At 39.5% G+C, this 23,951-nt stretch overlaps 1 protein-coding gene across 3 annotated transcripts; it reads right to left on the reverse strand.

Annotated features, from left to right (window-relative positions):
* Positions 1-2,873: 2,873 nt before the first annotated feature.
* Positions 2,874-21,033, reverse strand: pld3 (phospholipase D family, member 3). Of its 3 annotated transcripts, none has more exons than XM_051921486.1 (12): positions 20,835-21,033; positions 14,824-14,880; positions 9,934-9,990; positions 9,662-9,816; positions 9,345-9,525; positions 9,152-9,272; positions 8,940-9,067; positions 8,654-8,854; positions 8,442-8,581; positions 8,189-8,354; positions 8,000-8,099; positions 2,874-4,679 (listed from the first exon to the last, which is right to left on the reverse strand). In XM_051921486.1, exons 2-12 carry the CDS (start codon positions 14,872-14,874, stop codon positions 4,480-4,482), a joined length of 1,500 nt encoding a protein of 499 aa, XP_051777446.1. In that variant the 5' UTR covers positions 14,875-14,880; positions 20,835-21,033; the 3' UTR covers positions 2,874-4,479. The 3 variants fall into 3 exon arrangements, with proteins under 3 accessions (XP_051777446.1, XP_051777448.1, XP_051777447.1); XM_051921488.1 differs by having other exon boundaries at positions 9,940-9,990; positions 20,835-21,031; XM_051921487.1 differs by having other exon boundaries at positions 20,931-21,029.
* Positions 21,034-23,951: the final 2,918 nt, after the last annotated feature.

Below are 23,951 nucleotides of genomic sequence, written 5' to 3' on the forward strand. Positions count from 1 at the left end.
CCAGTCAGAAGGCTATTTCTGTGATGACTGCTAACCTCTTGTGGCTGCACCATGGATATATGGAGAAGTGATTTGCAGAACACCATTACTTTCACAATGATTAAGCATTAGAAGTGCATGATGTTTGGGGTATTTAGCAAAGTACACAAGTGCTGATAAAAGATTTTAACCATCGCTTTTCTGTCAGCGGTAGATGCCAGTTGTTCATCTATTTCAATACGAGTCGTGAACATTTGCTTAACAACTTCCAACTGAGCGCCAAGTGCTCTCAGTTTATTCTCAAACTTAGAAGCAATTTCCCGCATTTGTTGCTCAATTTTTTCTAGCATATATTTAAAGGTTTCCTCAAAGTGATTATTTAAACATTTTTCCTAGTCTTTAATATCCTGAAGCAGCTTCTCATTTGTCTTGTGTATGTCCTTTATTTCTTTCCTTATATCATTTATATCCTTCTTTATATTATTCTTGAGCTCCTTTGTGTCCCCCCCCAAGAGCAGTGGCCATGGCGGCGATCATTACCTTCAGCTCAGACAGATGGTTTCGGTCTTCTCCGTGTTCCGAGGGTGAAGTGACAAGCCCAGTTGAAGATGATGTTCCCAGCTCGCAGGGAAGGTAAGGCCATTTTCAGTTGCAATGCATCTTCTGGAATCAATGAGCAATCCTTGCCCGAATCGCTTGCACATTCGCTCTTGGCTGGAGACGATGGAGCAGTGTCAGGTCCCGGGAAATCTGTGCTTTCACTTATCTGCTCCAGGTCAGTCTCTGACAGGCTGTACCTTGAGCTTGGACTTGATGCCTGTCTAGGCTTGAATGAAGCTTTAGCTGTCTTTTCCGTTTCTTTCTGAACCCATTTTTTGGTGGTCATGATTATATATGCTTGCAAATACTGTAATTGAAGCCCCTCGGGTTGAGTAAATATAGGATACCTCAGGATGGTATCAGGCAGGTGATACGCATTACCTGGACTTCCTCAGACATAGCACTTGGAGTTCTGCCCAAAGAGTTCCATTTTGGTCTCATTAGACCAGAAAATCTTTTTCCTTGTGTTCTCATACCTTTAGATACCATTATATACCTTCTACTCAAGTGGCATCCATTTAGCCACTTTACCACAAATGTCTGACTGTGCCAGGATGGTTCTCCCATCCCATGGTTACTCAGTTTGGCCAGACTGCCAACTCTAGGAAGAGTCCTGTTAGTTCCAACCTTCTCCGATTTCACAATTATCGAGGCCACTAGGGGGAACACTAGCAACATTCAAAAGCTTTACAAATGGCTTCATCCCCTTGCCCCAATCTATGCCTCACTCCCAATTTGACAGTAGTGGTCTACAGAGAGTTCCTTAGACTTCATGGTTTGATTTTTGTCCTGACAGGCAGCATGGGACCTTATATAGACGTGTGACTCTCTAAATGATGTCTAATCACTTCAAATTGCAACAGACACATCTCAGGGAGAATTTAAGCAAACAGGATTCACCTGAGCGCCGTCTGGAGTGCCACAGCAAAGCAAGAGATTTCAGTTTATGATTTTTAATAACTTTGCAAGCGTTTTGAAAACATGTTTTCACTCTGCCATTATGGGTTTTTGAGTGTAGACTGATGGGTAAAAATGAACAATTTGTTAATTTAAAATGAAATGTACAACACAACAAAGGGTACAGAATGTGAAGGACTCTGAATGTTTTCTGAATCCACTGCGTTTTATTACACTTATATTACAAAAATGACTTCATGGGGGTGAGCTTCCCAAAACGAGTGACTCTAGAGGGTAATGAGCAGGTTTACACTGAGTGTACATAACGTACATGCTGCTTTTTTCATGAGTTTCCTAAAAACTCTTTGTTATACTCACTTATAAAGGAGCTGATTAAGTATTACTTTACCTCTGCACCTGAAGTTGCCTATAAAATAAGCATCATAAATGAAACTGATGAACAACTGATTCACCATGAAATGAAAGTATCATCAATTTTATTGGATAGAATAAAGTTGTGAAAAGTAATATGATGTAAACTTTATATCATAATTAACAAAATTTGACAACACTTTGTGGTAAACGGCCAGGATGCCATCACGCTGGAAGGACCGGGGGGAGGGAGCATATCCAGAGCAGTACCTCCTCTGGAACGTTAGATGGCAGGCCCCCTGGGTTGCAGCGGTGCCTTGGTCTCCCGCAGGGCTCCATGGGAATTGGATACAGCCCTGTTGGGATCTGTGGGCACAGCCAGGGGGAGCTGCAGCAGCTGGTGAGCCCTTGAGTACAGCTCTTCTGCCACACCTGGAAGTGCTGCTGGAAATGTGTGAACAAACATCTGGAGCACTTCAGAGCGCCGTATACAAGGAGACAGAGTCGGGAGGAGGGAGACGAAGCTTGCTTGGAGGAGGAAAAAGAAAAGAGAAAGAGAAAGAAGAATAATTGTGTTGTGCTTTTGGGAGACGGGAAAATACGTTTCCCACAAGGGAGAAAGAAAAATAAAAAGCGTGTGCTTGTACTTGTGCCTCCTGCATCTGTCTGTGTCGGGCTGGGGTGGCACTGCCTGCCTTGGTGGTCCACAACTTATAAATATGTGCCCTGAAAGAAAACCACACTTTTCTAAAGAAGCTTGTTCTTCTTTTAGATGGTAGCAGAGCGTTTACGTTGGCAAGCAGAAGCATTTATCAAAAGCAAGAAAACCAAAAATGGGTTGATAAGAAGGTTGACACATCACAAGATAACTTTTTTCTGGTCTCAGACACACACTTGTACAGCCTCGGGACAATTTGTAAAGTGTTTGTGTATACATTTAATTTATATAATCTGTAATTTTTCCACAATCCTTAAATAGATTAAATAAATTCAATTATGTATTTAAACATTCCCATACTCATTCAGATGGTAGATAGTGCGTTTATTTTTCCAATATACACAGAACAACTCAAATATAATGATATGCAAAAAAAAGCATTTTACTTATAAACTACAGTAAACAAAAAGTATTACGTACACACAGCAATGCTGATGGCCTGAGACGCATCCACGTCAACCGAGTATACACCCTTAGCCTTAAAATCAAGAAATACCTGGTCATTGTCTGGGTGGAGGTTACATGTCCTTCCCATGTCTGAATGCACTTTCTCTCACTTATTCCCAAAGATGTGCAAGTTAGCCTTGTGTCGGCGTGTGTGTCAGTGGGCCCCATCACAGTCTGGTCCCCTGTTCAGAACTGGCTCCTGCTGGTCTGGGCTTTGGCCCCTTCATGGCCTTGAATTGAAAAGAAGTAGATTTGAGAATGGCATAAGTTCATCAGGGGTAGCAGGGTTGACTACTGCTTCCTCATAGCTCCAATACTCAGCGCTCAATTCTTGCTCTGTGTGCAGTTTGAATGTTATTCCCATGTCTGTTTGGACTTTCCTGCCACAACCCAAATACATCTATGTTAGTTCCAGTAGTGATTTCAAAATGGCCCTAAATGAGAGAAAGCAAGCGTATGCATGAATGTGCCCTGCAACATACCGACACCTCCATTCCCGACTGGCTTCTGACTTGTGCCAGGTGCGACAGGAACAGAATCCAGCCTTTAAGACTCTGTGTTGGATAAACAGGTTTGCAAATCAGTGAAATGTTTAGTCGGGTCTGATGTGATCGCCTAAACACATATCGACACACCATATCCCACTCCCTGCATTAAACACAAATGACTTGGAAAGCCTCTTCACCCAAGCAAATTACAACAAAGGGGTAAAACCGTAATAAAGACTGAGCCATAATGCAAGATTCCATCAGCTCCAGGCCATACTACCATTTTAGACAGATAGAATGGCATTATCATTTTAATTTTGTACATTCTGTTTACTTGGTACTGTGAGAACAAGCACAAATACAAATTTAAAGGATTAATTTAAAATTTAAAGTAGTGATTGCACTTAGCAAATAAAACAGAGTAAAGACACCATATCAAAGTCTTTACCTTTGTTTAATTATGGTTGTAGGGGAAAAACTTACTACATCATTGCTTGCTTCTTGCCTTACGCATAAGAGGTCTGTAATTTCTGTACCTTAAAATATTTTTTTTTCTTCAGTTTTCCTTTGTTTCCCTAAGCATGAATTTATATTGCATTATATCATATTACAGCATGTGTAATACTGTTCAAATGTTTGTTTTTTTATTACTGTAAAAATATCATGACACATTATGAATAGCTCTATATCAAATGCATTTCAATTGTTTGGCTATGAGAAACTCCACCCGAGAAAACTCATCATTGTTATCAGTATTCTGTTAACCATCTGCCCATAATTACATGCAAAACACAACAACCCTAGTAATTTGAAAAGGCTACTGCCTACACTGCTGCTCACATTCTACTCAAGTGGACCTAAAAGCATCACCACAGCAGAAGGCACTTCTGGAATCCTTCTTCCACCTGGCAACCTTCATCCCAGTATTATAACTCAAATCAATCATTTGCAAGTCAAAACAGTCAATTCCAACTCTGCTCATTCTAACTGGCAAATTTTATCTACCAGTGCCATATTAGTCAATGGGATACTGTATGAGGAATTCCAGTCTCTCTCGAAGATGGCGTGTAGCTGTTGCTGAAGAGTAGCATCATCACCATTCTGGGACACAGTCTGGTTCATCACCACAGCTGAACCAGCTGTGTTTACAAAGTAATCTCCTGACCAGTTTGAAGTACCTGTTGAGAGACAGAGACACAGAGCATTCAGAAAGCTGGATAATTACTGGGACAGGCAGCTTATGCTCCACAACCCTGACTTAGATAAGAGTGTTGTTAAGATGGACTGACGGACAAATGATGGTCGAGTACTGTATGAGCCCCACTCTTTTTGGACAACTGAATGGAAATCCATGTCCTACAACTGAAGAGTGACCAGCGCTCTCCATGGAGTAACAATTATTATTCCTTTGATATCACACTGCTTGACATTAAAACTGAATCCAGCAGAGCTACTCTACTAAGGTATACATTTCTCAGACAACACTAATCACTCTTAGTCAAGTTTAATAACTTTTTATCTGACTTGCCTATAAATTAAGATAAAGTTATGAAATGCAATTTAATGTTTATGTAGATTTGAATGACAAATAGAACTTAAAGCACATTCAATACAGAGACCAATTGAAAATGTATGTATCTTTATGCCGTACTTTAAACTACCGGTAATATGAAGATAATTAAAATTAAAAGAGATTCACCACTGTCTATTTAAAATAACACTCTACCCAAAAATTATATTTTATATGAGTTACTCCAGCAGACCCCCATGACCCTGTGTTCGGATTCAGCGGGTTAGAAAATGGATGGATGGATGGATGGATGAGTTACTTGCCCCATATGTTTTGTAGTGATGATTAAGAAAAATATGTCATCTCATATTTTCATGGAGTGTGGAAATAAAGAAGTTTCAAAATTCAAGCCAAAGGTGACCAATGCTGTACAAAGGCAAACAATATGAAAAACGTTCTTGGATGGAGAATCTTGGATTACGTGTGTTGCACTATTCATATGTCAGTTATCCAGTCATTTACTCACAATGTGCAAAATCTGTGCAATTTTTGTTAAAATATTGTTAAAAACACATATTTTTAAGAAAAATCAAGCAAACACTATAAACAAGAAATGCAATTCATTTGGGATGTTGTAATTGTAAGTGTTGTAATTAAGGCAGGCCTCTTGACCAATGATTGAGGCGGAGAGCCAGATTTTTCTGGAAGTGTCTGTTTAAAAAGTATTTCAGAAAAAAAAATTAATGTTTTGCAAATTGTGAGCAAATGACTGGATAACTGACACGTGGATTAGGCAATACAAGTAACATGAGATACCTGCTCTTGGACATTTGTCACATCATTTGTCTTTGTACAGAACTGGCCAGCTTGTATTATATCATAAACTTTATTATGTCTTTTCTACATGAGAAGATTAAAAAAAACACATTGGGTAAGTAACATAAAAAAACAAATTTGGGTGGAGTAGTCTTTTAAGTTAGAATAACAAAATTATAGCATTAAGTTATAAAGCTGCAGGTTTACTGATGTGTAAAAATGATTTCTACAAAAGCCCAATGTGACTAGTGTTTAATAAAGAGACTACAGACAAGGAACCCATCTAGTTCCTGGAATCTCTGCTGATCCAGGACTCATTCATGTTTATGAATTTCAGTTTGTCTGCAGAATTTATGGACCGACTGACCACATCTGCAGCACAAAAAGCGTGCTCAGAAAATAAGCTAGAAGGTGAACAACACAGCACTTGAGCATATGTTGAGCGAGCTTGCAGCTTAAATACAGGCCTGGAGCCCAGAACTCTCACAGTCAGACACATGTACACCAATACACCCCAGGTGGCTACTACTGCCACCCTGTGTCTAAATGGTTAACTGTCTCTCCACACATCCATCAGATTGTCACCACCACCACAGCTGCTGCTGTTGCTACAGACAGCTTGCAGGTAAGGATGGAACAATGGTGGCACATCTAACTTTGGCTGTTTCAGCTCTGTGATGTCACTCTGGCCTTGCAAAGCATCATAAGGCACTGGGGAAAAAAATTGCTTACGCCAGCCTCAAGGTGATTTTAATGAGAAAAATTCAGCAAACAAGGTCATCAGCTAACCCTGCAAATTCACTATGAAAAAAGAATTGGCAAACTCAGCTTCTGAACACTAGTCGTGAATGGTGTCTCCTACCAATATTCCTTACAGAAATTACTAATGCTTATAATCCACTGTTTTCACTAAATGCAGGCCTTTACAAAAACCTGATAAAAATCATGCAGAAAGAAGTATCTTAGCTAAAAGGTACACTTTTGTAGCAGTCAGCACAGCATCCATGTCTATCTCATTGATTAAGTTTTCCTTCATGAGCTTAGAACAGGCCTCAAACAGGCAATCAAATTCAGTCTTGAGGTTAGCCTACATCATAGTATACTTTACTCTGCTCAAAAGGCCAGCAAAGCCACTAGACTTGTGTTAATTAGATAGATAGATAGATAGATAGATAGATAGATAGATAGATAGATAGATAGATAGATAGATAGATAGATAGATAGATAGATAGATAGATAGATAGATAGATAATTTTATTAATCCCAAGGGGAATTAGATTTATCAAATAACCTTGCATCTGCAGAACCCAGAGATTTGTTGCTTAGGATTAAAGTACACCTCTCTCTCCCAAATTGCAGGTTTACCTCAGTATAATATATTTATATATTATCATTTACATTTAGTGATGAAAAAAAAAACAGAACATTTTCTGGAATGGTTAAATTCTACTTATAGTCTACACTTTCACAAAATATTTTCAATTTGCTTTAGCCCTCTGACCAGTAATACAGCTTGAACAGTGAAACACAGTCACTTGCCAAACATAAGAAACCTTGTTAAAAGTTTACAGTGGGTCATAGGAAGACAAACACCACACATAGTCAGTTCTCTGTGCATTCTGTTTTGTCCGAATGTCATCATAAGGAAGGGAGATGCAACTGGTTTGCTGCAGGCGAGCATGACATGTACCAGCATTTCCAGATTCTATGTACTAATCCACTATACATCAAGGTTTCAGAAGGCCAGCATGACAAATGTCTAGATTTGGTTGTCCCTGAGTGACTACACTGGAGTAGGACCATCAAATTTGACTGCTTCATGCATGAGATCATTTCAGATCGGCCATCCTTGCTGCTGCTGAATCTCCCGTCAGACACAATGCACAGTGTGGCACAGACTTTATGCTCCTAGTCTTAGAGCAAAGCATCCTGTCAGAAGCCCTCTTGCACTCACCTCCTAGATATCTGACCCTACAAAAGGACATTGCCAGGCCAGGCACACAACTTTCCTCAGAAAGGGTAGTGTATAGGTGTTGCTTTGACCTGTTCTACCTCCTGACCTTAAACTAACAGAGGACTTTTGGGATGCCATGGATTGCAGCATGACTCTGCCTGTCAACAGCAGGCAACTTGGTCAGGCTGTTAATCTGCAGGTATGGGATATGGGCATACCTATATATGCAACTTGGTCTGTCACCATGTACTTGTTGTGGTTTACCCTGGCATAGGGTATCTTCTTTTGTTCTTCTGTGGCTGGAACCACAAAAAGCTTCTGTACAGACAAAAGAAAAGGACTTCTGTATATAAGAATACCATAATATTAATACTGCACTAATAAATAGGCTGTGGACAGATATTTACCACTTCAATGTCCAACTTGCTTTTATGGTCATTAATGGCAGCTAGTGAGCGTAGAAAGGTGAACATGACAGGCTCAGAGTGCGGCCAACAGCTGATAAGAAGGCGAACTTTAATCTTGCGCTCATAGGCAATTCGGCGCAGCTGGGAATCAATGTCTGACCAATACCTGTAAAAACGAGCAACACAGAGAACACTGGTTAAATCAAGGTGCCTAGTCCAGTACCCATTTGTCACACAGCAGTTTCAATGCCACCTTTTATGGTGTGAGAACTCCATAACTGGCAAAAAGTTCATCACTGCAATGTAGACAAATTCTTCTGCATCTTCAATGATACTCAAAATGGCCTGCAGATCCTGAGTCCGACCATCTGGACACAAAGCTGGGGGGGCGCTCTAAAAGAGAAAAAATTTTAAAAGCCCACCACTGCTTTTCCAAATTCAGGTAGCATTACTCCAGCCCCTTACTGAGAGGTAGATTCTGGATGAGGTTCCATTGACCAATATGCTGAGAGGAGTGTCCTGGTTGTAGGCTGTTGAGTAATTGCTAGGCCAGTGGTGTGGTATAACAGCATCAGGCTGTCCGAGAAACCAGTACATCTCAAAGATCTTCTCAAGATCCTGTGCTAGACAGCTACAGTTATACATAGCTAATCCCAGTTCCTTCACCTGGAAAGAGTTCAAAAAGAAGTCTCAGGGAGGTACTGTCATGTATCATAAAGATTCTTTTAAAGAACAGGTAAAAAAAAATAACCTGAGTAAGTGAACGCCAATCCATGTTGGCACTGCCAATGAAGAGGTGAGTCTTGTCTACCACCCAGAACTTGGTATGTAAAACCCCTTTGGTCAGCTTCAGCATGTTGACTTCACGTACTAAAACCCCTGAAATAGGTCAGAATGACAGGGAGACATTAGTATGCAGTCAAGTGTTTGTCAGAGACTGCTATCCATAAACCTGCCAACTACCTCCATCTTTCAGAGCTTGTAAATCTTTTTGGGACTTGAATGACTGTGAACTGTCCACTGCAATGCGTACTGAGACACCTGTTTTGGGTAGCTTAATTAGCTCCTGCAATATTTGTTCACCCTGAAATAAGAAGGTACATTAAAATCTTAATCATGTTAGAATTTCAAACAGTCCACCAATCCCCAATCTTACCGTCTGTGCCGTTGGCTCACTAGTGTTTGTGTCTTCATTGGTCATTGTCCAGTAAAAGGAGGCAATGTCCAGACTGTGCTTAGCCTCAACAATCATGTTTGTCCAAACATCTGCAATGGCAGGACTGGGCATGCTGGAATTGAAGCTAAGACCCTGGGGGATGCTCTCCACCAAAACAGCCCTGAAAAGGAAAAGCGACCTTAAATTATTTTACAGTGGATGCTGGGTTTGACTATAACAGCAGTTTGCTAACTAATTAAAATTCTAGCAATGAGGGAGCAGGCCTTGAGTAACTTCACGTAAGGAAAGCAACTAACCTGCAAGAGTCAGAGCAGGATTCTGTCTGGAACAACAGTGCATTGTTGTGGTAGTCAACAGGTACAAGGAGTAGGGGTAGCAGCAGCAGTTGAGTAAGTAGTATCAAAAGGAGCAGAACGACAATTCCAGTGATCAGCAGTGCCCACTTGTAAAACTGAAGACAAACATTTAACAAAGGATATATAACCAAGTTATAAGCTGGGGATGCACTGTGACAATGTGTTATAAAGCACAATGAAATCTGCATCATGAAAAACAGCAGACAACTCACACATACCTGAGGAGATTTGGATGTCTGGCAAGTTACTGCACTCGTGTCTTGTGGGAGCTGGAATAAACAAGGAGATCCACAAATGAAAATGAGTGACAACAGTGCATCAATGTTTCACCACTTGCAAATCACAGGTGTCAAGAATATAAAAAGCCTATCTTACGTGCAACTGCTTTTGCATACTGTACATTTACTTTGCTTACTTTTGTTTATACTGCCTCCACCGTGTTTTACAGATGATGTGGTATGCTTTGGATAATGAGCTGTTCCACACCTTCTCCATACTTTTTTCTTGCCATCATTCTGGTAGAGGTTGATCTTGGTTTCATCTGTCCAAAGAATGTTTTTCCAGAACTGTGCTGGCTTTTTTAGATGTTCTTTAGCAAAGTCCAATCTAGTCTTTCTATTCTTGAGGCTTATGAGTGGCTTGCACCTTGCAGTGCACCCTCTGTATTTACTTTCATGCAGTCTTCTCTTTATGGTAGACTTGGATATCGATATGCCTACCCCCTGGAGAGTGTTGTTCACTTGGTTGGCTGTTGTGAAGGGGTTTCTGCGATCATCCACCCCTGTTGTCTTCCGTGGACGTCCAGGTCTTTTTGCGTTGCTGAGTTCACCAGTGCTTGCTTTCTTTCTCAGGATGTGCCAAACTGTAGATTTTGCCACTCGTAATATTGTAGCAATTTCTCAGATGTTTTTTTTCTGTTTTCGCACCTTAAGGATGGCTTCTTTCACCTGCATGGAGAGCTCCTTTGACCGCATGTTGTCTGTTCACAGCAAAATCTTCCACATGCAAGCACCACACCTCAAATCAACTCCAGGCCTTTAATCTGCTTAATTGATAATGACGTAATGACGGACTTGCCCACACCTGCCCATGAAATAGCCTTTGAGTCAATTGTCCAATTACTTTTGAGCCCCTGAAATAAAGGGATTGTGCTAAAAAAAATGCTTTAGTTGCCTCACATTTTTATGCAATCGTTTTGTTCACCCCACTGAATTTAAGATGAAAGTCTGCACTTCAACTGCGTCTCAGTTGTTTCATTTAAAATTCATTGTGGTAATGTACAGAACCAAAATTAGAAAAAAGTTGTCTCTGTCCAAATATTTATGGACCTAACTGTAGTTCTGGGTTGCACAGAGTACCTCATATGTACCTACAGTTATGCATTTAGGACTGTGGGAAGCCTTTTCTTAGGAGCCCACATGTCTGCTGCTTTTATTCATTTTAGTTTAGAAAATAATTTTTCATATTCAGCTGTGCTCACAGGTGTGATCAGTGCGACAACAGCTATTTTTGCTAAATTTGGAAAAAGACTCTTTCAGCTCTTTTAGACGGTGTTGCTAATTTTTCAGTACTAGTTTTAAATTTAGATTTCTGTATGATTGCTTTTGATGCTTTGGTCTATTCTTGTGTAGTGCAGTCATAATTTAAAACTGCAGGACTGACATTTTTAGAATACAGTCACACAACGACTTATGGCTCCATCTGGTCGTATGTTGGTCACAAAGTGTACATTTCTTTGCAATTAAGGCCCTGTGGGTCCAGAGTGAGTCACCAGTAGGCATATTTTAACTGCCGGTACAGAGTAGCACAAAATGATCTTCGAGTCTCAGCGTCCAGGTAAGCAGTGTTTCTAAACAAAACCACTCTCGCACCACCGTCAGTGAGACGTGGGTAGGTTGCTGTGGGTTGCCTAAACCAGTGTTTCTCAAACAATGGTTTGCAACCCAGGTTGCCTCAAGTTGCCCTTGATGTTTCACGAGTAGGATTGCCTAAGCAACTGGTATCAATATTTCTAGGTGAGCTCCTTTCACCAAGGGAGACCACTGATCTCTCTCATTTAAAAAATTAACAAAAAAACAATATCAGCAGCCTCACTTTGATCATGACTTTCAACATTAGAAAGTCTTAAAAAGCAGGAAATGACTTTGACTGACCATTCCTCTTCAAAATGTTGATGAAAGTTTTAAAAATGTCTGCCAGGGATGTGTTTCAAATTCCATGATACACATATTTGTGGCTTGAAAGATGGACTCACTCTGGACTCTTTCTGTTAAAATGTTGTCTTTGCCATGCTCTAGACAAGTTAGAATACGAAGATAACATATCTGAAAGCATTATTAGTGAAGCAACAAAACTGTGACTCTCGAGGGTCGCTATTACTGTATTACTAATAGTTTCAGCTAATGTTTAATCAATAGAAAATATCCAGCAGTGCACTAGCAGTAATTCACAGCAATTACTTTGGTGAAAACATGAGCGATTAGCAGTAAATTCTTCTACTTTTGCATGGAAAATTTTGAGTACAATTTCTGCACACTTATTTTCCCAATCTCAAGGACTACTTTGGATTCCTCTCTTTGCAGACTTTCTGTAAATTTTTTTGCAATTTAGAAATTTGCGACCCTTGTTCCTCTCCCTTGTAGCAGTACTTTCCAAACACCTACAGCCAATGTTCCCTAAATTCTGTACTAACTTTTGTTTTTAGGTAATGCATTTTTAAACTGGCCGCTCTCACTCCTCATCCCTATAGCTTACACTTCTTCCCCAACTACTACAAGTCAGTCTTTCTTTTTAGAGACTGTTTACAGGCCAGCCAGCTTCTTCCCTCCACTATCCATGCACGTCTCCGAGTGACTCGCCTGTAGTCGCTTCCTCCAAGTGTACTCCTTTAAGCACTCCCACAGCCAGTAAGACAACGTCAAAAGTCTGGCTGCATGTTCTTCTCTTCAGCCAAGCTGCAGCAACAAAGATGATGGTATGGACAACTAAAGTATATTCTTCTCCCCATTATAGAGAAGGCATGCTCCATTTATAATGTATTTACATTGTCAAATGGCAAACATAATAGGGAAAGCAACTTGTATGGTGTGGCCAAGGCAGGAAAAAAAAATGCCAGCCAAACTAAAATGCAGCAAAGCTGCAGCAGTTGGTGGCTAATGAAAGCAGCCTGGCAAAAAGTCCCAGGGCAGAAAGACCACTGACTGGAGTAGCATAGAAAACAAATTCAGCAAAATAAAACTAAACTCTGAACATAACTCTAGGCTTTGAATACACTGTTGAAGACTGATTTAATAATCCCCGGTCAAAATATGAAATATCCCAAGTAGGTATACATTAAAACTTGGCAAACTACTATCCTCTGTTGTCCACTATCATCTATGAATTGATTAATGGCATTCTTCAGGTTCACTCTCGTCTTGCTAAAACGTTTCCTATAGCTGTCATCTCACTATTATTGTGCATTGCTGATACTACATTCTCTGCATAAGCAGAGATAAACATGATAAACTTGAATCACGAGTCAGTGTTTTAAAAAACTTGAAAAAAATATTATATTTTAACTGCATCAAATGTTATAATTAAATTAATCTAGACAGTTTATCTGGAGGATCTGAATTAAATTTACACATTTATGGTTTAAAGCAGTGGTCCCCAACCTTTTTGACAGCAAGGACCACTTTACTAGAAGCAAATTTTTCCAGGGACCAGTGGGGGGGTTGAATGGGGGGGTGATTTGTTGAGGATTCGGGGCAGGTTCGTAGGGCAGTTTTATACACAATTTACATTATATTTCTATTATTATTAAGTTATTAAGCAGTTTGCATACGTTTGCAACCCGAGATTTTTCTTCTTTTCTTGCATATAACAAAGACATATGCATTACATTTGTCATTCCAACAGACTGCACATCACAAACATTAATACTGTTATCGTTTTTTCATGTCTGCCATTTCTATAGGAGGGTGACAATGAGTTAAATTCCCATGGATGTTTTTCAAATGTTGACAAGCAATAAGCAAAAGGTATCACTGCAAACTACAGAAAACAAAAACAGCAAAAAAAAAAAAAAAAAACAGTACGAGGAAAGTTCGAAGAAAGATTTTTTTTTTTTTTAACAATGTTTCTGGGATTGTTGCACAACTGAGATGCGACCACAGATCTAACTGCTCTGTGGATGATTGTTCAAGCATTTCAAGGTCACTTCGTTGTAATGAAAGTATCTGCTGAATGTACTTCGTAGTAACGAGATTTCTATAGACTCGTGTCATATGGGGAGACTGTCGGGACCATAATTGTAATACTCTCTCACCTCGGTCTCTCTCCTCTCTCTGCGCCCGCCAAGCGTTCTGAAAAGTCTGAGTGAGTCTCTGTTGCCTGCAGTTCTCTCGCAGCCCGGCTGTCAGATGGCTGCGGCCCGGTAGTGGGCCGCGGACCGGGGGGGTTGGGGACCCCTGGTTTAAAGGGTTGCTTTGATGAGATTACAGTTTTGCTGTTGCTATCACTGTAAGCTGCTGGCTCGGCTGACTTATCACATGCAGCGTAGCCTTTATATGTAGGCTATGGCAACATATCTAGTATGGACTTACTCATCTTTAACAGCACAACTTTTCTCTAGCATCACACCAGGATTGGAGAACCCAATTTTTGGATTTTGAGGAACAAAAGACCCATTAACCCCCCCATAGATGGCACCTATGATCCTAGTACCTAACAGTCCAATACTCTGGCTATGAGGCCACCAGCTGCACCAATGGGTTGAGTATGCTCTGATAAAAAGATATCCATACCACTTCACATGAATAGCTAGTTTTTTGTAAAGTTAGAAGCCACTACTAAAAATAATATTGTGAGAGAAAAGATTTCTGACAAGCATATTCTATAGAAATAAATGTAAATGCAGCTGGGTCAAAAAGTACAAACATGTTTTATATCCATCTGTGTTTGTCTGTTTACATTTCCAGCCACTACAAAAATGTGTACTCCCTTCTGAATTAATGACACATTGCCATTCTACTCCTACTCTGTTTCAGTTCTGCAGATCTATTCCTGGGGGCAGTGATCACCAAGAAGGCCATTTAAATAAATGTATCAAGCTCAGGTACCTTGTGATAAAGCAGGTGAGGTTTCATGTCAGCCAGCAGATTCTCCCTCATAGGCAGCTGTGGACAAAGGGAAAAATAGGCACAGAGTTAAAAAGGCAGCAGACAGGCCCCTCCACCCACAGCTCATTTGTTTACCACTCACTTGGAAGCCTTACTCTGCAGTTTTCAATGCCACAACATCAGCAGTACAAGTTACTTATGACACAAGTAACCTCAGCCTTTCACATTGATGCATTTTTTGCCTAGGGGAAGTGGCCAGAGTGTATGCAGTCACGTCAGCTGCCCTGTGCCCTTTAGTTTCAACCCATCAGTCTGCAGGACTAGCCGAGGGTGTCTGTTGCCTGTACTCAAGAAAGTCACTCACTGTGACACAAAGTTAGTCTCACTTTGATACAAAATTTTCCAGCAGTTGACTGAATTTCATAGCAATTGCTCACTTTATAACATTCAAAGAGAGATAAATCTTTAAATAAAAATGAAGTTTTACTAATGCATGTTAAATATCAATTGATATTGATTTTATTATATTTTAGAATGCGATAATTTATTTTTTTAATTTTGCCTTGTATTTTATTACTATATTTAATTATTTTCACAATCTAGGAAATGCACTTTGAGATACATTTTTATGTATGAAAAATGCTACAATATTGAAATAGTTAAATATTTTATCAAAACTTTGTTAATATTTGCAGATAGTATGCAGATAAAACATGCTTGACCTGAATTTAGAAAAGAGATTTTTAAAGCAGGAGCAGCCATCCAACAAATGAAACCCCCCACAGTTTGTTGAAAAACAAATATCTAACCTTCTGTTAAGGAGAACAGACAACATTCCCTCTCTAATTTAATTCTATTTTAAAAAGGGTGATAAAACCAAGCTGTCCTACGTTGTATTATTGTTTTTTTTTAATTTGAAGGCATTAATGTAGAAACGTTTTATGGAACCAACATTTTTCACAAGGTCTAATAATAAATCAATGCAGTAATCCCTCCTCCATCGCGGGGGTTGCGTTCCTGAGCCACCCGCGAAATAAGAAAATCCGCGAAGTAGAAACCATATGTTTATATGGTTATTTTTATATTGTCATGCTTGGGTCACAGATTTGCGCAGAAACACAGGAGGTTGTAGAGAGACAGGAACGTTATTCAAACACTACAAACAAACATTTGTCCCTTTTTCAAAAGTTTAAACTGTGCTCCATGACAAGACAGAGATGACAGTTCCATCTCACAATTAAAAGAATGCAAACATATTTTCCTCTTCAAAGGAGTGCCCGTCAGGAGCAGAGTCTGTCAGAAAGACAGAGGATAGCAAACAAATCAATAGGGCTGTTTGCTTTTAAGTATGCGAAGCACCGCGGCACAAAGCTGTTGAAGGCGGCAGCTCACACCCCCTCCGTCAGGAGCAGGAAGAGAGAGAGAGCCAGAGAAAAACAAAGTCAAAAATCAATACGTGCCCTTTGAGCTTTTAAGTATGCGAAGCACCGTGCAGCATGTCCTTCAGGAAGCAGTTGCACACAGAAGGTAGCAACATCCCTATCGTCTAGGTGTGCGAACAGCCCCCCTGCTCACACCCCCCTACGTCAGCGCAAGAGAGAGAGAGAGAGAGAGAGAAAGTAAGTTGGGTAGCTTCTCAGCCATCTGCCAATAGCGTCCCTTGTATGAAATCAACTGGGCAAACCAACTGAGGAAGCATGTACCAGAAATTAAAAGACCCATTGTCCGCAGAAACCCGCGAAGCAGCGAAAAATCCGCGATATATATTTAAATATGCTTACATATAAAATCCGCGATGGAGTGAAGCCGCGAAAGGCGAAGCGCGATATAGCGAGGGATCACTGTATATAAAAACTGGGAGCAATAAAAAAGTAGAAATGGGCTGATTTAAGTGAAAAGGGTGAAAGAATAGCTGTAGACGAGAGACAACCGAGGTATAGGAAGAAGGGAAGAAAAGAGACAATCAAAGCACAGAAAGAAGGGAATTGAAACTTGGAGCTCTGAATAGTCTCAAGAGCAAGTGAACGCAGCAAGAATGCAGTGGCTTTTTAAGCCAGGGTTCAGTAACACTTCCAGGTAAGCAATGCAAGTACTTCCAGGTTACTTGGCCAGCACTCAAACATCTGCTGGTATCCCAAGTAACTCGCCATAGTGGCACCAGGTTCTCCTGCAGGATCCCATAACACTGTGTGTGACTGGAGGAAGCCAAGTTGTCTGTTCTCTTCAACTCCAGCGAGTCTAACCCATCTCCTCTACTGGCCTGGGGGACATTAACAAGGGTAACAAACCTATTATTACCTGTCACTACCTTCATAATTCACTGATGTGGACAAAGCACATACATGCAAATAGAGTAAAAGGGCTGTAACACAACAAAAAGTATAAGGCCACGAGACATGTTTGACTGGTAAGTGAAATAAAGAGCTATTCAAGAGAGGTCTAATATAAAAATATGAAACTTTTTAAAATACTTTTTAAAATACTCTATATTAGTAGCAAATTGAGATCTATTTATTTCCTGTTTGAGTTAAACACTTAACACTGATATTGCTAATCAATCATATCTTGATTTAAAAAAAGTCATTCTTAAATGTTATAAATTCATCAGTACATTAATTATAACAATCCACAGCTGCTTTTTCAAACTAAAATATGCCAAACTTGACCCAGGCATTGAATTAGCTTCATTTTTAAACCTGAATTTTGAGCCACAAATTCAAGAATCCTAAGGTAAGCAATTTATAACGGAGTATAGTTATCAAAATTGCTAAATTTGCAATTTCATGGGGAATTTTCTCCATGGTAATGTCTACTTGAAAAAAAAAGACAGACAAAGCAAAAAGTGCCTCAAGTGCATCCTAGAAAACACTTATGCATGGTTATTAAACTTGGACCGCAAACCTCACAGGAGTAATACGATATAAACTATATACACACTAAAAGCAGGAAGTGAGCAACCGGTGTCACTAAAAACTTTCAAAAGGGAACTTCTGTGCACAAATCACTAATAGTGCTCAAAGCAATAAATCTGAAGGCATATAATACTGTATCACATACGGTAGTTGGCGACTAAATAGGAATTTTATAAATGTTGCACAAAGTATCGGCAGTGATAAAGTTAACCATTTTCCAGGGATCTCTCAATTACCAGAACAAAGCATGGCTTCTCAGTTACATCCTGGAGGACAGCAGTGGCAGTCACAGATTTTCGCTTTAACAACTTTCTTAATTAGCACCCATTTGTTACTAAAGCAATATGCTTGTTGGACTTAGTTTTAGTTACTCACTTGTTACAACTCAAAACCCTTACTTGTTTACATTAGTTTTAAACAGCTGCATTTGGTTTTAATTGTTGCCTGCTTTGTCAACCAGCCGTCAATTAATAATGAGGTGCAGGTAACAAAGGATCCACCAGCTCTCCTGCTAACGTCCTTCCATTTAATCCTATGTGTACGCATCACAAAGTGTCTGTTTTAATAAACATCTGTTCCAAACCACAAAATATATGAATAATGTTCTCTGAAAAATAAAAATCTGCAATGTGCTAAAGATTTGCCTTGAGAGAATGAAAGCACTAACAATCTATATGATTAAAACCAAGTTTCAATATCTGCTTGGCCTGCCTTCTAATTATGAAACTGGCTGGAATGAAGCACCACTGCTGTCCTCCAAGACCATAACTGAGGACCGGTGCAATAAAGCATTTGTTACAGATGCAGATAATTTTCTTTTGTTATATTACTTACTTGTGCAAACTCCATTTGGAGGCAAAACAAGTGTACAAAATAATTCCAAGCCTTTGTTAATGTTAAATAAGTTCATTTTGAACAGCAAAATGTAGCATAACATGCCACGGTGACATTTCTGTCCCAGAATTTGCAAAACCCAAGCAGGGTTCAGAGTACATGACTTGCTCATGCTCACAGAATAAGTTAGTAATAGTTTCTAAATTATGAATGCTTAAGTTTTAAATGCAGCACTTTACTCAATTTATGGTTTTTCTTTTGACATCTTGGCAAGGTTAGTGACAAATGGTCCTATAATAAAAATATTAGACTAACATCTCACACTTAACGCATATCTTTGACAAAATCATTGTCTAAAGTTTAATGATGGTAACATTTCAGCTGTCTTGTGCTACATATAGAAAGTTTTAGAGTGGTTGTCACTATGAATCTGTACTGATCTAATATTATGGTATTTTAGTACACCTTTATCCATGGTGATTTACAAGTTCAGGATACAATACCACTGTTTACACTGTAGATATGCATAGGCACACTGACTTACTTTTTTAGTGTCACACAGTGAAGAGGTGGGAACTGTCTTGTGATAAGTTTAATGCCTTCAACAGTACACACAACTAGAACATTAGAAAAATTGTGATGAGAGCAGACCGTTCAGTCCAACAAGCTTATCCATCCTATTCACTTAGATTGCCCAAAACAACATGATGCTGAGATTTGAAGGTCCTTAAATTCCAACATACTACTCCATGTCTCTATCTATGGTTCTTTGAGTGAAGAAGAACTTTCTAACATTTGTGCAAAACTTGCCCTTAACAAATTTCCAACTGTGTCCCCATGTTCTAGTTACATAATTTATTTTAAAGGAACAACTTGGATCTACAGTACTAATTCTTCTTAGAATTTTACATACTCTCTTAAACTCTGTTTTCTTAAATTGAAAAGGTTCAACTCCTTCAAATCTCTCCTCATCGCTCATACCTGTTAGTCCCGAAATCAGCCTAATCACTTGTATGTGGACTTTCTCTAGCACTGCTATGTCTTTTTAGTAATATGGAGACCAAAACTCCAGCACTCCAGCAGAGATCTTACTAGTGTGATATATGACTTAAGTATTATCTCCTTTGACTTATAATCAACACCTTGTACATTCTAACTAAGGATGCAAAGATAAAGGTACATTGCTTCAGCGTGGGAGTAAATTAGTTGTATGTTTCACAGCATATTACAGTACTTGCCCTCTCTATGTACACGCATCATTATTAAACTTTAATTCAAATAATTTATAACCTTAAATGAAATTGGGGCAACTACCATATATACTCTCCTTTGGAGTGAAAGAGCACTTTCAGTAATCTTTTTTATGGGACTGGATGACACAGAAATCATATATTGTAAGTAGATGCTAAACTATCCTCCATTTAGATAATCAATAGGCCTACTTAAAATTCCTATGAAGCTAAAATGAGCAGAAAATAAATTACCAACATCAGGACACTTTTGAATCCTTGGATTCCTCACATAAAATATAATCTGCATTAATTTTCCAAGTGCAAATGTTAAAAATACAGTACTTGTATAACTATACATACTGTATATACAACTGCAGTGTTTCTATTGTAATCTGCACTTTTTTTAATATTCAGATGTTATAAGTCAGTGACACTATCGCATTAAGTAATTAAAAAAATAACCTTTTTTTTTTACAATCTGAACAAGAAATCCTCTTTGTCAGCTGTTAAGTTTAATGCCCAGGCCTACGTAATAATCATAATTCATTACATTTATATAGCGCTTTTATCAGTACTCAAAGCGCTATCCACACAGGCAGGAACCGGGAAGCTGAACCCACAATCTTCCACAGTCTCCTTACTGCAAAGCAGCAGCACTATCACTACGCCACCTACACGTACATATTAAGACTGGCAGGCAAGTCAGGGCGAGGAGCCCCAACTCCTCCTCGACATATGCCAACACTCTAAATCTGATATGAGACTTCCTACTGGATCAGCAGCTGGAAGGGCGACACTGGACGATTTAATCAAAAATACACAGGAGTAATAAGGGTACAAAGTGGGAAAAAAAGAAATGTTGCCCCAGGAGTAGTTAACGATTTCCATACCACGTCATACCGTGGAGAGAGGCCGCTACAAGAAGAACTTCTGTGCGCCTAATGAGTAACTGCTGACGGGAAAGCGGACACTGCAAAGCACAAAAACACAGGACCGTTCCCCGTTAACTCGAGTGTAGCTTGTCATTACAGACCTGTCAGGACGCGCTGGCCTCACTGATGCCGACCTTTACACCCAGGGTGAGTGCGTGCTTCTAGTTTCCAGTACTATTGACGTGCTGATCATATACCTGCACCAGTTAATCCCCAGCCGCCTTCACAGCACTGGATCTCAAACTCCTTACAGTAATATCCGGAACAACATTGTGAACTTGAAAGTCACCGGCGCTCGGAAGCCCCGCCCACACTCGCCTTTCAGCGAGAGCGCATGCGCTTCCCGTGGGGCATTGTAATTAAAGACAATGGCGAAGCGGAGCGGTTATGTTAATGACAGAGTTGAGGAGAGTACGACAAAGAAACGGGTTTTCAGTCAGAAGTAAGTTGTACAGTCTAGTTGGTTGCTGTTGTTCTGACTTTACATTGCATACCTCATGTCCTTCAAGACAAAGTAATAATTTAATCCTTTGACACTATTTTAGTCCTGACGAATTTTATTTAATTTATGCCATTCAAATTGAAAGTTGATACGATGTTTGAAGTTAATAACCCATTGTTTCGTTTGCTTCTACGTATTCATTATTGAGAAAGAAAAGACTGCGTTATTGACCAAAGATACCAGAATTTTCCTACATGTGTGCGGACTTTTGTACATTAACTTGATTAACTACTAAGGCGTCTCCCTATGTTGCTAATGACTAGCGTGGCATACACATTCACGCATCTTTCCTGTCACAAAATAGTAATAATAATAATCATCATCATCAAAGAATGGGATGGTGGTGTCCTGACTGCCACTGTTCCAGTTGGAGAAACAGAAGAAATGTTAACACTTTGTATCTCAAATGTTCTAAGTCACCTTATGACTGCATCATCATCCAACAAAAATATAGCAATATAGATTTAAACGTTAAATGTAGTGAGAGCCTTGCAATTGCACACTGCTCTGGGGAATCTATTGGGCATGAACTGCTTGAATTAAACCTGAGATAGTAACACTGTTTAGATGAGAACTTCTTTTTAGGTGAAAAAGGACAAGTCACAATAACACGCTGCATAACACAAATTGCATACTACATGTCTGGTAATGGTACTAACCACCATGCAGCCAAGTTTTTGCTGATCAGCGCAAGTAAACAATTGTAAACATGATTTTCTGCATGTACAATGTATGGTAGATGGTGAACATCTGACCATCTCAACCTTATTAGCTTGATGGACATCCAATTTTGTGGAAAGCCTTCCCAGAGGAAGACATTCCACAAGATTTTGGAGTGTTTTGTGGGAATTAATACTCATTCTGCCACAAGACCATTGGTAAGGTCAGGTACTGATGTTGGACAGGAAGCCTTGGCTTACAATCAGTGTTCCAAACCATCTTAATAAAGTTAACATTAGGGCTCTGTGCAGGTAATTTGAGTTCCACACCAAACACATTCAAAAATGTCTTTATGGACTAGGCTTTGTGCACAAGGGGAAAGTCATGCTGGAACAGAAAAGGGCCTTTCTCAAAGGCCTGTTGCCAAAGATTTGGAAGTGCAAAATGATCTAAAATGGCTTTGTATGCTGTAGCATTAACAGCACACTACAATGCAACACAATGGCCTAGCACAAACCTAGAAAAACATCCCCACACCATTATTATTCCTCCATCTGTTGTTGCCCCTAGACACTTCTTATCCACAATAATAGCACTAACAGTTGGCCAGGGCAGATCTAGCAAGGCAGACACTTCACATACTGCCTTGTAGCAAAGCGGGAACTTTTAAAGTCATCAAGCACATCAGTATAAGCCATTCTATTGCCAGTGTTTGTCAATGGAGATTGCATGGCTATGTGCTTGATTTTATGCCCCAGCGGGTGTAGCTGAAATACCGGAACTCAATAATTTGGGAGGTGGGGGAGGGGGTCTTCATACTTTTGACATATTGCATACATACCTGTTTTTTCACATAATGACTCTGTATGTCTTAGAAAGAGGAGCATCATACCACTGCCTTCTTTTCCATATAGTGAAGGAGCACAAAAAGTGTTCCTTAGTAGTTTTTTCAAGTATTGCGTGAATTTTTCAGATGTGGGTAAAAATCAAGATGCAGAGTATTGTCTTGAGAATGTTGCATTTTGATACTGATCTCCTATTTTTCTTTTATTATCAAACTAGGGGATACCCCCTGCTCGCTTCATTCACCAACCCCCCCGGCCTGCGCTATGCGCCAGCCACTTCACGTCTCTGCTGCTCGTGTTGTGAAGAGGGGGGCTGAACGCACCCCTAGGAGACACGGTCGCTCCTCTGAAACCCCCTCCTAAATGGTGATACAATGGGAAACAACTACAGTTTTTTTTTTACCTCCTCTTTGTTTGATCAGCTGCTGGATTGCCGTGCCGCATGATCTGCATCTCGCACAGCGCTTCAAACATTTAAAAGCCTGTACAGCAGCTGCCCTACTCTTTGTCTTTTATTTCCGGCCCCGGGTGTGGTTAAATCTTTTGGCACAAAGTCTCGTCTCGCGGGATATGAGTTCTTGATATTTTTTAGTTTATAATTTAAAAACAGAATAAGAATCTGAAAATCTAACAACATCACAATACAGTTTGATAAATTCTGAAAAGAATGATACCAAACATATATATGTAGGTTTTAAAATAAGCCCGAATTAAAGAGTGAAAAAAAAGTGACATAAAAATGTCACATAAAATTGTTGCACTTTTAGGCTTAGGATTTTATATAGAGAGAGTAGATTACTATGGCTATGTTTAAGGGTGCAGACTTTTTATATGTCTTTGATGATGTGTGCTGCATAGCCTTAACTAGGAAAACCTCGAACTAGAAGTGCAAATGCCCAATAAAAAATAATAATACCATGTGGGTGTCATTTTAATACTAGGCAATGATCTTCAAGCGTCATCACTAAAGTGAAACATTTTGGTTAAGTATGGCCACACAAATACCTAAGGTTATAGGGAACACTGCAGGGCCAATTGTTCCAACCCCATCAATCACAAAATGGCTTGTAGCATAAAACAATTTCACATACTAAAAGAAGCAACATTTTTGTAGACAAGTAATTACATTGGATAGATGAACAAAAATTGGAATAAGATTTCTTTAAAAGGACAAGGCTGAGCATTATAAACATTTTAATAAGTTAAATTAC

The sequence above is a fragment of the Erpetoichthys calabaricus genome, chromosome 18 (assembly GCF_900747795.2).
Source record: "Erpetoichthys calabaricus chromosome 18, fErpCal1.3, whole genome shotgun sequence".
NCBI classification, from domain to species: Eukaryota; Metazoa; Chordata; class Cladistia; order Polypteriformes; family Polypteridae; genus Erpetoichthys; species Erpetoichthys calabaricus.